A 12,283-nucleotide genomic window follows, 5' to 3' on the forward strand; every position below is an offset into this window, starting at 1 on the left:
TATATATATATATAAAAGGCCTTTTAATATGTCTGCTTGTGTCTGTACAGGGTTATTACAAATGATTGAAGCGATTTCACAGCTCTACAATAGCTCTACATTGTGGCCCACATAGACACAAAGCCCATGCCTACTACAGTAGTACAAGTTTATATGCCAACTAGCTCTGCAGATGATGAAGAAATTGATGAAATGTATGACGAGATAAAAGAAATTATTCAGGTAGTGAAGGGAGACGAAAATTTAATAGTAATGGGTGACTGGAATTCGTCAGTAGGAAAAGGGAGAGAAGGAAACATAGTAGGTGAATATGGATTGGGGGGAAGAAATGAAAGAAGAAGCCACCTTGTAGAATTTTGCACAGAGCATAACTTAATCATAGCTAACACTTGGTTCAAGAATCATAAAAGAAGGTTGTATACCTGGAAGAATCCTGGAGATACTAAAAGGTATCAGATAGATTATATAATGGTAAGACAGAGATTTAGGAACCAGGTTTTAAATTGTAAGACATTTCCTGGGGCAGATGTGGATTCTGACCACAATCTATTGGTTATGAACTGCAGATTGAAACTGAAGAAACTGCAAAAAGGTGGGAATTTAAGGAGATGGGACCTGGATAAACTGAAAGAACCAGAGGTTGTAGAGAGTTTCAGGGAGAGCATAAGGGAAGAATTGACAGGAATGGGGGAAAGAAATACAGTAGAAGAAGAATGGGTAGCTTTGAGGGATGAAGTAGTGAAGGCAGCAGAGGATCAAGTAGGTAAAAAGACGAGGGCTAATAGAAATCCTTGGGTAACAGAAGAAATATTGAATTTAATTGATGAAAGGAGAAAATATAAAAATGCAGTAAATGAAGCAGGCAAAAAGGAATACAAACGTCTCAAAAATGAGATCGACAGGAAGTGCAAAATGGCTAAGCAGGGATGGCTAGAGGACAAATGTAAGGATGTAGAGGCTTGTCTCACTAGGGGTAAGATAGATACTGCCTACAGGAAAATTAAAGATACCTTTGGAGAGAAGAGAACCACTTGTATGGATATCAAGCAAAGAAGGGAAGGCAGAAAGGTGGAAGGAGTATATAGAGGGTTTATTCAAGGGCGAAGTACTTGAGGACAATATTCTGGAAATGGAAGAGGATGTAGATGAAGATGAAATGGGAGATAAGATACTTCGTGAAGAGTTTGACAGAGCACTGAAAGACCTGAGTCGAAACAAGGGCCCGGGAGTAGACAACATTCCATTAAAACTACTGATGACCTTGGGAGAGCCAGTCATGACAAAACTCTACCATCTGGTGAGCAAGATGTATGAGACAGGCGAAATACCCTCAGACTTCAAGAAGAATATAATAATTCCAATCCCAAAGAAAGCAGGTGTTGACAGATGTGAAAATTACCGATCTATCAGTTTAATAAGTCACAGCTGCAAAATACTAACGCGAATTCTTTACAGACGAATGGGAAAACTGGTAGAAGCGGACCTCGGGGAAGATCAGTTTGGATTCCATAGAAATGTTGGAACACGTGAGGCAATACTAACCTTACGACTTATCTTAGAAGAAAGATTAAGAAAAGGCAAACCTACGTTTCTAGCATTTGTAGACTTAGAGAAAGCTTTTGACAACGTTAACTGGAATACTCTCTTTCAAATTCTGAAGGTGGCAGAGGTAAAATACAGGGAGCGAAAGGCTATTTGCAATTGGTACAGAAAGCAGATGGCAGTTATAAGAGTCGAGGGACATGAAAGGGAAGCAGTGGTTGGGAAGGGAGTAAGACAGGGTTGTAGCCTCTCCCCGATGTTATTCAATCTGTATATTGAGCAAGCAGTAAAGGAAACAAAAGAAAAATTCGGAGTAGGTATTAAAATTCATGGAGAAGAAGTAAAAACTTTGAGGTTCGCCGATGACATTGTAATTCTGTCAGAGACAGCAAATGACTTGGAAGAGCAGTTGAACGGAATCGACAGTGTCTTGAAAGGAGGATATAAGATGAACATCAACAAAAGCAAAACGAGGATATTGGAATGTAGTCAAATTAAATCGGGTGATGCTGAGGGGATTAGATTAGGAAATGAGACACTTAAAGTAGTAAAGGAGTTTTGCTATTTAGGGAGTAAAAATGATGGTCGAAGTAGAGAGGATATAAAATGTAGACTGTGCAATGGCAAGGAAATCGTTTCTGAAGAAGAGAAATTTGTTAACATCGAGTATAGATTTAAGTGTCAGGAAGTCGTATCTGGAAGTATTTGTATGGAGTGTAGCCATGTATGGAAGTGAAACATGGATGGTAAATAGTTTGGACAAGAATCGAATAGAAGCTTTCGAAATGTGGTGCTACAGAAGAATGCTGAAGATAAGGTGGGTAGATCACGTAACTAATGAGGAGGTATTGAATAGGATTGGGGAGAAGAGAAGTTTGTGGCACAACTTGACTAGAAGAAGGGATCGGTTGGTAGGACATGTTTTGAGGCATCAAGGGATCACAAATTTAGCGTTGGAGGGCAGCGTGGAGGGTAAAAATCGTAGAGGGAGACCAAGAGATGAATACACTAAGCAGATTCAGAAGGATGTAGGTTGCAGTAGGTACTGGGAGATGAAGAAGCTTGCACAGGATAGAGTAGCATGGAGAGCTGCATCAAACCAGTCTCAGGACTGAAGACCACAACAACAACAACAACAACAACATAGTCACTTACTAAATTTATTATTAATAAGCCATTCTAATTCAAAAATAACAGCAAAGTGCATAACTTCAACTCTAGAAGAAAGTATGATCTTCGCTATTCTTGGTTAAATCTGACTTTGTCACAGAAAAGGTTGAGTTATGCTGCCACAGAATCTTTGGTCATTTACCAAGTAGCGTTAAAAGACAGACAAAGAGCCAATTATTATTTAAAAACAAATTAAAAGAATTTCTGAATGACAACTCCTACTCAATAAATGAATTTCTAGATATGAAGTAGTAATTGAAAAAAATAAATAAAAATTAAAAAACAATCATGTTAAGAAAATTTATGTTAAATTGACACGTTCCACATCATTATGTCGTATTCGTGATCTATTGAGACACTGTTAATGCAATGTAACAGCCAGGAGCTGCTGATGAGCATTCCCCATTTTCTCATCTAAGGACATGCTCCCTGGTTTAATAATGTTCTAAATACTTTTGGTCTTGTTCTTGGAGTGTTTTATTTTTTGTGCTTATTACTTGGGTTTTGGTTTTTTAATGACAGAGTCAATGATTTTACATCACTGAGGGTGCTGTAATTTCTAATCTTGACCACAGTTTATTCTGTGAATTATGTAGAACTCTCTCCCCCTACCACATGACACTTAAATCCCAGGAGGTATCTACCATTTATCTTCGCTGTTGTTCAATTTTGCTCTTATTTATTTTAGGGGAAAACAAGACAAAGTGCTGTGGAATTATGTTTAAGAAAGTTAAATTTTTCATTAATACTGTCTACGTTATAAATTACACCTGTACTATCATTCCACAATTTCTCTCTATAAACTAAGTGTGAGTCATTGTTTGTGATTCTGCAATACAATACATTTCTTCTACAATTGTACCATTAAATTTTGATGTTATCATTGACTGCCATGGTCAGACAAACCATTAATTCTTCTGTTTTACGCCTAAATGACTGCAAGGTACTGGATCTACAAGCAAATGTCAGCAGCTGTTGCACTATTCTTTCAATCCAATAAGGAATTTTTCTGTAGAAAATAACCCATCCTCGAACAGTATTATCTGGTAGCAAATCAAATTTACAGGTCTCCACAAACAATGATTTTCCTGCTACACCTGCAGAACCTGCTTAAAACTATTCTGCTTTATGAAGCTTAAGATACTTCCTGCCAGTGGCCTGTAAACTGTCAATACTGCAAGTTTGTGTGTTTTCTGTTTCATTATTGTGGCATTGCATTGAAAGTAAGTGTTCAGTACAGTATTCGTTAACCTGAATGGCCTGGTACTTAACACCTTTTTTATATGTATTTAGTCATGCCCCCTTTCTTCTTGTTTGTTTTGTGATATACGATACTAGCTTGTATCCAACAGGATGAGTGCACAGTTTTCAGTGATTTCCATGTGACTTTGTATTATGCACAAGTGTTCTCAAATCCCATGTACTGTTTCATTTCTACATCTACATACATACTCTGCAAGCCACCATAAGGTGCACAGTGAAGGGTACCTCGTACCACTACTAGTCATTCCGTTTCCTATCCCACTCATATATGAGGCGAAGGAAAGATGATTGTCTACATATCTTATGAATGAGTCCTGATTTCCCTTATCTTCACTGTCCTTATGTGAGATGCAAGTTGCTGGCATTAGAATCCTTCTGCAGTTAGCCACAAGTGTCAGTTATCTAATCTTCCTCAATAGTGCTTCACAAAAAGAACACCTTCTTCTGCCAAGGACTCCAATTTGAGATCACAGAGCAGTTCCATAATACTTGCTTGCTTGTTGAGTGAAACTACTAGCAGTACACCCTTGATTCAGTTCCAAGTGGTTCTTTAATCAGATGGAATGGGGATCCCAAACACTAGTGTACTCTAGAACTGGTTGCATTAGTGCTCTATATGTGGTCTCCTCCTTAGATGAGCTACACTGTCCTAGAATTCTCCCAATAAACCAGTGACATCCATTCACCTTCTCTGCTATCGACCTTACATGCTCATTCCATTTCATATGGCTTTACAGTGTTCCACATAGATATTTAATCGATGCGACTGTGTCAAGGAGCACACCATTGATACTATATTCAAACATTACAGGATTGTTTTCCCCACGCGTCTGCCTTTACATTTTTCGACATTTAGGCAAGCTGTCATTCATGACACCGAAGAGAAATTCTGTCCCAAGTCGTCCTGTCTTCTCCAGCAGTCAAACAACAGTGATACTTTCGCATACACTTTAGTGTCATCAGCAAACAGTCGCAGATTGCTGCTCGACCTATCTATCAGATTGTGTGTGTTCTTGGAGAAAAAGAGCATTCTATCACGCCTCATTGGTGAACTCTTGAACATGCCCTTGTCTCTGATGAGGACTTGCCATCCAAGACAGCCTACTGGGTTCTATGACTTAAAGAGCCTTTGATCTGCTCACATATCAAAGAACCCATTCTATGTGCTCGAGACCTTAGTGGACAGTCAGCAGTGGGGCACTGTCTCAGTCACTTTCTGGAAAGCTAGGAATGTTGAACCTGCCTATTGTGCTTTATCCGTGGTTCTCTTGGCATTCATGTGCTTTGAGTTGTGTGTGTGTGTGTGTGTGTGTGTGTGTGTGTGTGTGTGTGTGTCATCTAATCTTGACGAAGGCATTACTGGCCGAACGCTATATTTGCGACAGTCTTTTTGTTGTGCCTATTTGCGACTCAGCATCTCCGCCATATGGCGAGTAGCAACTGCCCTTTTCACAATATTGTTCTTGGGATTTTGTGTGAGAAAACGGTAAGCTGAGCTTTGAATGTACAATTCTCTCTAAATCCCTACTGAATTGTGGGCAGAAACTTTTCTGTCTCAGGGAAATTTATTGTATTTCAACTTGGCATATGCTCAATAATTCTGCACCAAACTGATAAAGGTTTGTACTTTGCAGGTCTGTACTTCCTATATACAGGAGTCACCTGTTCTTTTTTTCTAATCACTTGGGACTTGGGCTGGGTGGGAGATGCTAAATGCAAGCTAAGTAAGGGGCCAATGCTGAAGAATACTCTCTGTAAAACCGAATTGGGATTCCAACCTGACTTGCTGACTTGGCCGCTTATTTGTTTCAGCTCTTTTAGTTGCTTCTCAAACAACAGTGTTGCCAATTTCTGTTTTCATTTTTCTGACTGGATATGACTTTTTTTTTTTTTTCTAAAAAAGCTCTCTGATATTCTGATGAAAGACTCTGAATCCATTTTCCGTAATATCTTTGGCTTTGTACAATCTGCTGTCACTATATTTATTATGCAGCTCTGTCTTTCAGATGCTTTTACAAAGGCGAAGTGAACACATTGGAAATCGCTTGTATAGGAAGGATACTGTTTTGATCAGTCATTGTCGCTTATATAATTAAGGTTGTGGTCCAAGCTGTTACTTGCACTTCCCTCTATTGCTATATGGTCTTCATTTCCAGTATCCATACCCAAAGAGTCTAAATCACAGGTGACATCATGGAGACCTGCACTTGGCTGAACCAGTTTCCCCTCTCTCATGGCTACCACCCAGCTAGAAGACATTTTTGGTCTTCTTAAAATTTGCCTTCTTACACATAGCTTTCATACTTTCTGATTGCTTCAGAAGTCTTTGAAATGTCAGAATGTTTTTGTCCTAAATATTCTTAGCTTCGAGGCTATTGCGGACAGCTAGACTAAAGCAGAACTTTCAGTTCTCTGGACTTTTCACCGATTTGGAAGGGATGACTGTTGTCCAGCCTTCTAGTCTAGACCCAGCATTAGTACAGCAGACTGCAGCATGAAAAAGTCTAAATCCTCTTGCGTCACTATCAAATCAGCTGCAAATTCTGAGATAAACTGCTCTTTTTCTAGCACTGTGCAGCAGTAGTGGCAATCACTATCTGCAGAAGTGGCCAGAATCATTGCTTGTATAAGTGATATTACAACATCCCACATGAAAACACTGACGTTCCTCACTGATTGCCATTTCTGATGATTCTGTGGCAATTTGCCGACTTGCCCATTGTTCAGTCAAGATATTTGGTTATTTTGAAAACAGATTTTCTGGTTAGGTGTTTAAAAATGAGCATTGTTTAGTGACACTTGTGTTGTGTAATTTAAATGTACCATATCTGTTAAACTAAATATTTTGTGTATTGATATACGATGATATGAAATATAAATAGTCTAGATTTCTGGAGTTCCAAGTACTTGAATAAACCTGAATGATCTAATTGACAATAGTATCTTTATATCAACAAAAATAATCAACTATTTAAAATATAATAGTATAGAGAAAAAAGTCTACTCACCAAGCAGCAGCACCAGCACAAAAAAACATGTATAAAGGTTAATTAAATGTGCAAGCTTTCGAAGCCAGTGGCTTCCTTTTCTGGTAGAAGGGTTGAAGGGGAAGAAAAGAAATGATGGAAAAGGTTTGGTGAGATTTAAGAAATGGTGAGAGTACATAAAAGTTGCCCACAACACCAGGTCAGGGGAGACTTACTAGAAAGGATGAGAAGGAAATGTCAATGTTCAGCAGATTTGAATGATGAAGCAAGCAAAAATAAATAAAAATTTAGTTACCTTTATCCCATCTGGTAAGCCTCCCATGACCCAAGATTCCAGGAAACTTTTACACAACTCTACCCGTTTCCTATATCTCACCAGTCCTTTTCCTGCATTGCTCTTCTGTCCCCTTTAATCCTTCTACCAGAAGAATGAGCCACTGGCTCCAAAAGCTTGCACATTTTCTTAACTTTTATATGTGTTATCTCCCACTGCCACTTGGTGTGCAGTATCTTTTTTGTATGACAAATATGTGTTTTCCCAAAGGGCATTTATCTAATTGCAGCTCTGGAGTTGAACATGGGAATTTGAGAGAACTGGCTTTAGCGAGAATGAAGGATCTAGGTACTAGTTGTCGAGACGTTAGAACAAGAGAGGTTGGGATACAAGAAATTCATCACAAAGTTCGACCCTATGAGGTAAATTTTTAATCTGGATTTGTGTACTTATTCTCATGTTTTTCTGCAGTAGTGTTTATCACTTCCTGATCTTATTTTCAGGTAGAACTGATTAGAAGAGATTATGTTGCAAATGGTGGCTGGGAAACATTTCTGTCCTATGAAGATCCTGAGCAAGATATCCTTGTTGGTCTTCTTCGCTTGCGAAAGTGCTCAGAGGAAACATTTAGGTAATGGAATTTTTATTTCTTCTTCATTCACAATGCAGCAGGAAAATTATTGTATGAATTGTCACAAATATTAGGCTGCTGCAATTTAAGCTGTGCTCTTGGGTCCCAGCCTAACTGCACCGTGGGAAACTGCATCATGTTTCTTTTGTGGGAGGGGGGGGGGGGTGTAGGAGAACAGGTAAATATTTGGACATTCCAGAATATAAAGGTCATTGTTTCACTCAAAGCAATTTAAGCTGTACTCTTACTGCCCACCCTAACTAAAATATATATATATATATATAAAAACTGTTATATAAAACTGTTATATAAAAAAAAAAAAAATATATATATATTTTTCCCACGTGGAATGTTTCCCTCTATCATATATATATATATATATATATATATAAAAACAAAGATGATGTGACTTACCAAATGAAAGTGCTGGCAGGTCGACAGACACACAAACGAACACAAACATACACACAAAATTCAAGCTTTCGCAACAAACTGTTGCCTCATCAGGAAAGAGGGAAGGAGAGGGAAAGACGAAAGGATGTGGGTTTTAAGGGAGAGGGTAAGGAGTCATTCCAGTCCCGGGAGCGGAAAGACTTACCTTAGGGGGAAAAAAGGACGGGTACACACTCGCACACACACACATAAGGTAAGTCTTTCCGCTCCCGGGACTGGAATGACTCCTTACCCTCTCCCTTAAAACCCACATCCTTTCGTCTTTCCCTCTCCTTCCCTCTTTCCTGATGAGGCAACAGTTTGTTGCGAAAGCTTGAATTTTGTGTGTATGTTTGTGTTCGTTTGTGTGTCTGTCGACCTGCCAGCACTTTCATTTGGTAAGTCACATCATCTTTGTTTTTAGATATATTTTTCGTTCGTGGAATGTTTCCTTCTATTATAACTATATATATATATATATAAAATAGAGGGAAACATTCCATGTGGGAAAAATATATCTAAAATCAAAGATGATCTGACTTACCAAACGAAAGTGCTGGCAGGTCGATAGACACACAAACATACACACAAAATTCAAGCTTTCGCCGGCCGCGGTGGTCTAGCGGTTCTGGCGCTGCAGTCCGGAACCGCGGGACTGCTACGGTCGCAGGTTCGAATCCTGCCTCGGGCATGGGTGTGTGTGGTATCCTTAGGTTAGTTAGGTTTAAGTAGTTCTAAGTTCTAGGGGACTTATGACCTAAGATGTTGAGGCACATAGTGCTCAGAGCCATTTGAACCATTTTTTTTCAAGCTTTTGCAACAATCGGTTGCTTCATCAAGAAAGAGGGAAGGAGAGGGAAAGACGAAATGATGTGGGTTTTTGCCTTTACACATGTCTGCTTGTGTCTGTGTATGTACGGATGGAGATATGTGTGTGTGTGTGTGTGTGTGTGTGTGTGTGTGTGTGTGTGTGTGTGTGTGCGCGCGCAGGTGTATACCTGTCCTTTTTTCCCCCTAAGGTAAGTCTTTCCGCTCCCGGGACTGGAATGACTCCTTACCCTCTCCCTTAAAACCCACATCCTTTCGTCTTTCCCTCTCCTTTCCTCTTTCCTGATGAGGCAACAGTTTGTTGCGAAAGCTTGAATTTTGTGTGTATGTTTGTGTTCGTTTGTGTGTCTGTCGACCTGCCAGCACTTTCATTTGGTAAGTCACATCATCTTTGTTTTTAGGTATATTTTTCCTACGTGGAATGTTTCCTTCTATTATAACCATATACATATGTAATCTGGCTGCAACCCTTCTTTCCATCAGTCCCTATACCAGTTCCAAACTGAACAATCCATTGCCCTCACCCACCTAATCCTTCACCTACACATTAACTCAGCCAATGAACACACCCGTCAACTCCTATCCTTAATAAAAGTCGTCAATCTTTCCTCTCCCACATCCACACCGGCTGTTCAGAGCATCCTCCTAGAGGCCAACCGCAAATTAGAACAGCATATCACCCTTCACCTCAAAAAACTATCCAATCTCCTGGTTTCCCACCTCCGGAAAGGCAACTCATTCACCCTTCACAACCTTTCCAGCAAACCTCAACCTCCTCTCATTGCACACAAACCCAGTCTCTCCCATCTACTCAATCTCCCACTTCCAGCTCCACTCCCTCCAAAACGTCAAAATTCCAATCAACACAATCTGGAGCCACAACACCCTAATTCAGTAGTTAACCTTTCCTCCAAACCTCTCTCCCAATCCCAAACCTCTGTCCTATCCAAAGGCCTCACCTTCAGCCCCACTCCCAGATTCAACCAAACAGCCCTCGTCAAAGATTTACTGTCCTACACTCGTACTCTCTGCTGGAAATATCACTTTTCCACGAAGAAAAATGATCCTAATCCTACTCCTAATGATCCAACTCCCCAAGACACTATCCAAATTGAACCCTGCCTGGAACAGTTCCGTCCTCCGTCACAGCGGGACCCACCTCCTCTTCCTCAAAATCACCCTCTCCAAACCTTCCAGGAATTTCTGACCTCCAGCGTTGCCTCTCAATCCTTCTTAAAAAACCTTAATCCTACTCCCATCACCACCACTGCTGAAGCCCAGGCTATCCGTGATCTGAAGGCTGACCGATCCATAGTCATCCTTCCGGCGGACAAGGGTTCCATGACCGTGGTACTTGATCGTCGGGAGTATGTGGCTGAGGGACTGCGTCAGATTTCAGACAACACCACATACAAAGTTTGCCAAGGTAATCCCATTCCTGATGTCCAGGCGGAGCTTCAAGGAATCCTCAGAACCTTAGGCCCCCTACAAAACCTTTCACCTGACTCCATCAACCTCCTGACCCCACCGACACCCCGCACCCCTACCTTCTACCTTCTTCCTAAAATTCACAAACCCAATCATCCCGGCCGCCCCATTGTAGCTGGTTAGCAAGCCCCCACAGAACGTATCTCTGCCTACGTAGATCAACACCTTCAACCCATTACATGCAGTCTCCCATCCTTCATCAAAGACACCAACCTCTTTCTCGAACGCTTGGAATCCTTACCCAATCTGTTACCCCCGGAAACCATCCTTGTAACCATTGATGCCACTTCCTTATACACAAATATGCCGCACGTCCAGGGCCTCGCTGCGATGGAGCACTTCCTTTCATGCCAATCACCTGCCACCCTACCTAAAACCTCTTTCCTCATTACCTTAGCCAGCTTCATCCTGACCCACAACTTCTTCACTTTTGAAGGCCAGACATACCAACAATTAAAGGGAACAACCATGGGTACCAGGATGGCCCCCTCGTACGCCAACCTATTCATGGGTCTCTTAGAGGAAGCCAGCTTGGTTACCCAGGCCTGCCAACCCAAAGTTTGGTACAGATTTATTGATGACATCTTCATGATCTGGACTCACAGTGAAGAAGAACTCCAGAATTTCCTCTCCAACCTCAACTCCTTTGGTTCCATCAGATTCACCTGGTCCTACTCCAAATCCCATGCCACTTTCCTTGATGTTGACCTCCACCTGTCCAATGGCCAGCTTCACACGTCCGTCCACATCAAACCCACCAACAAGCAACAATACCTCCATTATGACAGCTGCCACCCATTCCCCATCAAACAGTCCCTTCCCTACAGCCTAGGCCTTCGTGGCAAACAAATCTGCTCCAGCCCGGAATCCCTGAACCATTACACCAACAACCTGACAACAGCTTTCGCATCCCGCAACTACCCTCCCGACCTGGTACAGAAGCAAATAACCAGAGCCACTTCCTCATCCTCTCAAACCCAGAACCACCCACAAAAGTGCCCCACTTGTGACAGGATACTTTCCGGGACTGGATCAGACTCTGAATGTGGCTCTCCAGCAGGGATACAACTTCCTCAAATCTTGCCCTGAAATGAGATCCATCCTTTATGAAATCCTCCCCACTCCACCAAGAGTGTCTTTCCGCCATCCACCTAACCTTCGTAACCTCTTAGTTCACCCCTATGAAATCCCAAAACCACCTTCCCTACCCTCTGGCTCCTACCCTTGTAACCGCCCCCGGTGTAAAACCTGTCCCATGCACCCTCCCACCACCACCTACTCCAGTCCTGTAACCCGGAAGGTGTACACGATCAAAGGCAGAGCCACGTGTGAAAGCACCCACGTGATTTACCAACTGACCTGCCTACACTGTGACGCATTCTATGTGGGAATGACCAGCAACAAACTGTCCATTTGCATGAATGGACACAGGCAGACAGCGTTTGTTGGTAATGAGGATCACCCTGTGGCTAAACATGCCTTGGTGCACGGCCAGCACATCTTGGCACAGTGTTACACCGTCCGGGTTATCTGGATACTTCTCACTAACACCAACCTATCCGAAGTCCGGAGATGGGAACTTGCTCTTCAATATATCCTCTCTTCCCGTTATCCACCAGGCCTCAATCTCCGCTAATTTCATGTCGCCGCCACTCATACCCAACCTGT

At 41.5% G+C, this 12,283-nt stretch overlaps 1 protein-coding gene across 1 annotated transcript in view; it reads left to right on the forward strand.

Moving 5' to 3' along the window:
- Window positions 1-12,283, forward strand: part of LOC126161553 (elongator complex protein 3) — a 91,726-nt gene that overhangs the window by 67,611 nt on the left and 11,832 nt on the right. Inside the window, exons 7-8 of the mRNA XM_049917487.1 lie at window positions 7,526-7,658; window positions 7,740-7,867. Of these exons, the coding sequence (XP_049773444.1) occupies window positions 7,526-7,658; window positions 7,740-7,867 (261 nt within the window). The remainder of the gene's footprint in view (window positions 1-7,525; window positions 7,659-7,739; window positions 7,868-12,283) is intronic.

This window comes from Schistocerca cancellata, chromosome 2, assembly GCF_023864275.1.
Source record: "Schistocerca cancellata isolate TAMUIC-IGC-003103 chromosome 2, iqSchCanc2.1, whole genome shotgun sequence".
NCBI classification, from domain to species: domain Eukaryota; kingdom Metazoa; phylum Arthropoda; class Insecta; order Orthoptera; family Acrididae; genus Schistocerca; species Schistocerca cancellata.